Source organism: Quercus robur, chromosome 3 (assembly GCF_932294415.1).
Source record: "Quercus robur chromosome 3, dhQueRobu3.1, whole genome shotgun sequence".
NCBI classification, from domain to species: Eukaryota; Viridiplantae; Streptophyta; class Magnoliopsida; order Fagales; family Fagaceae; genus Quercus; species Quercus robur.
The window spans coordinates 4,835,137-4,839,464 of record NC_065536.1 but is presented as its reverse complement, the minus strand read 5'-3'; the positions used below and the strand labels follow the sequence as shown (position 1 = coordinate 4,839,464).

The window sequence follows — 4,328 nt, the reverse complement described above, 5'->3', positions numbered from 1 at the left end:
TTGAATCAATTATACATATATATATATATATTTATATTTATTAAACATAATAGAACAACTATTGTATTTATCTATAAAATAAAATACTTGACAAATATTTCCGTATTTTTTGTAGCGTTTTTTTAAAATATAAACGTATTATACTCGTACTATACATGTACCGTTATTTATCCGTTCTCGTATTTTTCTGCCGAATTTTTGAAACGTATTTTTCTTAAAATGACCGAATTATACACGTCCGTATATTTTCTGTAGCATACACGTACCGTATTTTACTAACTATGCCATGAACCCTTTGATCATCAGCAAAATCAATATTAGTATAAATCAAGTGCAAAACAGATCGAGAGTTTGATTAACTATACCAAAGTAACCATGTATATAAACAATCAATTCCTAGCGTGGTCACACAACAACAACAACAACAACACACACCCATTTATATAAACAGCTGATTATAAATTCAAATTTTAAAAACTTTTTAGCATAATTAATGTCAACTAATTAAGGAAGAAGAGGGAAGAGAATATTCAGAGTATGCAACAAGCTATACAACATAAAAAGTGACGAAAATAATTAAAGGAATTTCTAGGCAACAAGCTAAGACCATATATTGCCTTAAAGGGAAAGGGTATTGAAAAAACCTTACCGTTCAAACTCTATATTGATGTAGGAAGAAGCAGTTGATGAATTTGCAATAGTCCCAAAAGCTGTGTTGGACAAAACCATGGTGGTGTTATAAGTTGGGTGGGCAAAAGGTGGTTGACCCATGTAATCAACAATCGTGATCAGAATTGTCTGGTTTTGATTACAAGCATCTGGTGTTGAATCACTGATGCACCTCACAAAGTATTGCCTTCCACAAGCTGCACCATTGTCCCATATTTCATCACCGGCTGCTGCGAAAAAGTTCCCGGATGGAAAGTTTGACGCATCGCTTCCATAACATGCTGTGGGTAAATATGGGGAAGAATACTGGGCTGCGGTTCCAACATCACCATAAGAGGTATGGAAATGGAGGAACAATGAAACCAAGAATAACTTGAGAAATAACCATTGAAGTTGTGGCTGTGACCTATTCATTTTTCTCTGCTTGCGAGTGAGTAGTGACTTGGGACTTGTTGAGAGTATAAAGGGAGTTGGAAAATTAAGAAATAGCTTCTTTTCCTTGGCTATCTGGTATTTGATCAGTAATGTTTTTCCTTAGCCTTGAAGTTAATGAGATTTGAGAGAACAAGAGAGCAGAAGAAACCGTTTATAATAGGAAATGTCAAGTCACACCTCCCCAGGTTATAGATGTATGGTAGCTAGATGGGGATCCAAATCAAGATACTAGTTGGCTGTGGCTGTGACCTATTCAAAATTTCCAAATTTCTAGTCAAAAGTGAAAGTCAGTTGCAGCAGGCCTAACTTTTGTCCCTTGATCGGTATATGCATTGGTATTTGGCCACCTCTTCTTAACTTGTTAGAATTTTATTTTACGAGCTGATTGCAAATTAGGTTAATTTTTGACCAACTCAATTCAATCTAACTTCCTTCAATTCTAGACTAGTGGAATTAGATTGGACGTCATTGAATTGCTTTATGGTGGGTTTGGATAACATGATTTGAGCATTTGGATTTAAATTTAAATAAATCCAAATAACTTGTTTGAAAAGTTTTAAACGTAAATGATTTGGATTTGAAAATTTCACCAAGGATTTTAAACTTTTAAAATGCTTAAATTTAAAATAACTTATAAAATCAATAGATTTGAAATTAAGGCATTTCAAATCTATTAAATTAAAATTAAAATCTAAAATCTAAATCTAAATTCCCAAATGCAATCTTAATTTTTCTTTTTGAGAAACGAAGTTGGCATCTTGATTTTGTTGTTCTAGACTTCTAGCTTTTCTTTTTCCACCATCGTAATGGCTGTCTATTGCTAGAAGATGCATTAATACTCAATTTGTTGTTAATCTTGCATTATTACTTTCACACACTCATTCCGTGGTCAAAGAGGCTTATCCAACTACTACCTTATACAAATAAAGGCACACTGTGCTCTTGGCATTAATTGTTGAATAGGTCATACGTGAATTGTGATATGATGATGACAATAAACTGATATTGCTTTCAAATCAACTTGCCAGTTGCCGACAACCATATATATATATATATATATATATATTAAACACATTGTAATTTGGAAAAGAGCATATATGTAGAATATAAATGAGCTTATAAACACCTGTTTAGTGTTTAACGCTTTCCTTGAATTTCCATTGCCCCTTCTATGTTCTACCCATACAAACCCCAAAAATTCAAGTACCACAGCTTTTGTTAAACACTTTGTCATAAATCTCTTATATCGTTGGTTATAAGGTGAAAAAAAAAAAGATAGATTAATATGAAAAGAACCATCAATCAATTACAATTTATGGCATAAAATAATTATAATAAAAATATATAACAAAAGTTGCGGTAAAAATATATAGACACCATGTGATTCTTCCACAAGTAGATAGAATTTCGAAACTCCAGATAGTGCTTTACAAATGACGGCCTGTTTGGCGACTACTCATTCATTTTGTAAAATCCAATCAAGGACAAGGAGGTGTTAGGTAACATTTATTTATTGGAAAAGGAGATCCTGGCCCGCCTTAATGGGGCCCAAAAGATTCTCCGAATGTTCCGCGTCACTAGAAAGAAAAATTTGTCAAACCAATCAGTGATTTACAAGACATTTTGAGTGTGGAAGAATTTTGTCTCTTAAAAGCCAGGACAGAATAATACTTCCTCCGTTCCACTTTGTTTGTCCTCTATTCTATTCTGAGATGTCCCAAAATATTGTTCTGTTTCTAAAAATAAAAGTCATTAATTTACTAATATTCCTATTATATCCCTATTAATTTATTAATTCAATTTTTTGATAAATCTATTTAAGAGTAGTTTTGGAAACTTGTAGATTTTTAAAAGGTAGACAAGATAATAAATGATGTTCCCTTAAAAAGTTTGACTTTTCAAACAGGACAAATAAAGTGGGGCGGAGGGAGTAGATAATTTTAAAAGTTAGTAGCGTTAACGTGTGTGTGAGAGTACACCATAACATGGTGCACTCTCACACACACAAAAGCTCACTCCCGCTTGGTGGATATATGGTATTACACTATTGCTTAACAAATGTCTTAACAAATGTCAAGTAGTTTTCCTGTAAAGAATTAATTACTCCTGTAAAGAATTAATAACAAAATAGTATTTGGGTAAATGATATTTATGACTCTTTGAATAAGTATATATGTTCATAATAAAAAATGTTTATTCCCAAAGGGCATATGCTTGCTTATTCCTCAATTGCCTTTTGCTACAGATTTAAGAATAAGAATGCTTGTATTTGTTATTGGTCACAAATAGTTGACATTTGGAATGAAAGTTCATGGAATGCATAATTTATATATAAAACCATTAATTATGATATTATTGATATTGAGTGATCCCATTTGAAAGAAAAATTATAGAATACTCTGAGAGCACCATAAATGTATATTTCCTCATTTCACATGAATTATAGGTCCCACTATAAATTTAATAAGTGAGACCCATAATTATGTGAGAATGAGGAATATGCATTAATAGTACTCTGAGAGTACTCAATAATTACCCCAATTTGAATCATATCTACCATTAAATATGACCTAACTTTATGTACAATGTGTAAGGTACTATATATATATAGCATTAAAAGCATACTACAAACTCTATTAAAAATGGAAAATTGCTATATTACTTAAGAGAGTAAATATAAACTAATTTATATAATTTTTTATTTTGGGAATATGTACATGATATTTGGTGGAAAAAACTTATGCCACGTGCTAATTTATAAAATTTCCCAAGTGTTTACTTCTTGTTCATTCCATGAATTTTATGTAAGTGTGCATTGATAATTTCTTTTTGGTTCCCCCCCCCCCCCCCCCCCAACACAAAAAAGAAAAAGAAAAAAAAGAACCATCATCTTGTCTATTTGCGGTATAAAAAAATGAGTCGATCTCTAAAAGCACCTATCAATCCAAGAACCGATCTTTTAATTGTTATTCGTGTTGGATCATAGTAGTTGAAACCATGACTCTAATAGCTTGTTCAATTAGGTCAAATGCAAAAGGTTTGAAAAAAACAATTGAAAAAATTAAGCATTCTATTGATCCAAATACAAGTATATATCCCAACAAGGGATTTTAAAATCTGAATTTCAAATCTTCAACATATAATATGAACCCAACCAAGGAATTTTAAAATAAATAAATTAAAAATGAAGCCATTTTAAATCAATAATCAAAATGATCATCCAT

At 31.5% G+C, this 4,328-nt stretch overlaps 1 protein-coding gene across 1 annotated transcript; it reads right to left on the bottom strand.

The window, feature by feature from the left end:
* Window positions 1–645: 645 nt before the first annotated feature.
* LOC126720025 (EG45-like domain containing protein) lies at window positions 646–1,241 on the bottom strand. The gene has a single exon (XM_050422507.1). The coding sequence runs from the start codon at window positions 1,081–1,083 to the stop codon at window positions 646–648; it is 438 nt and encodes a 145-aa protein (XP_050278464.1). The 5' UTR covers window positions 1,084–1,241.
* Between the last annotated feature and the right edge of the window lie 3,087 nt (window positions 1,242–4,328).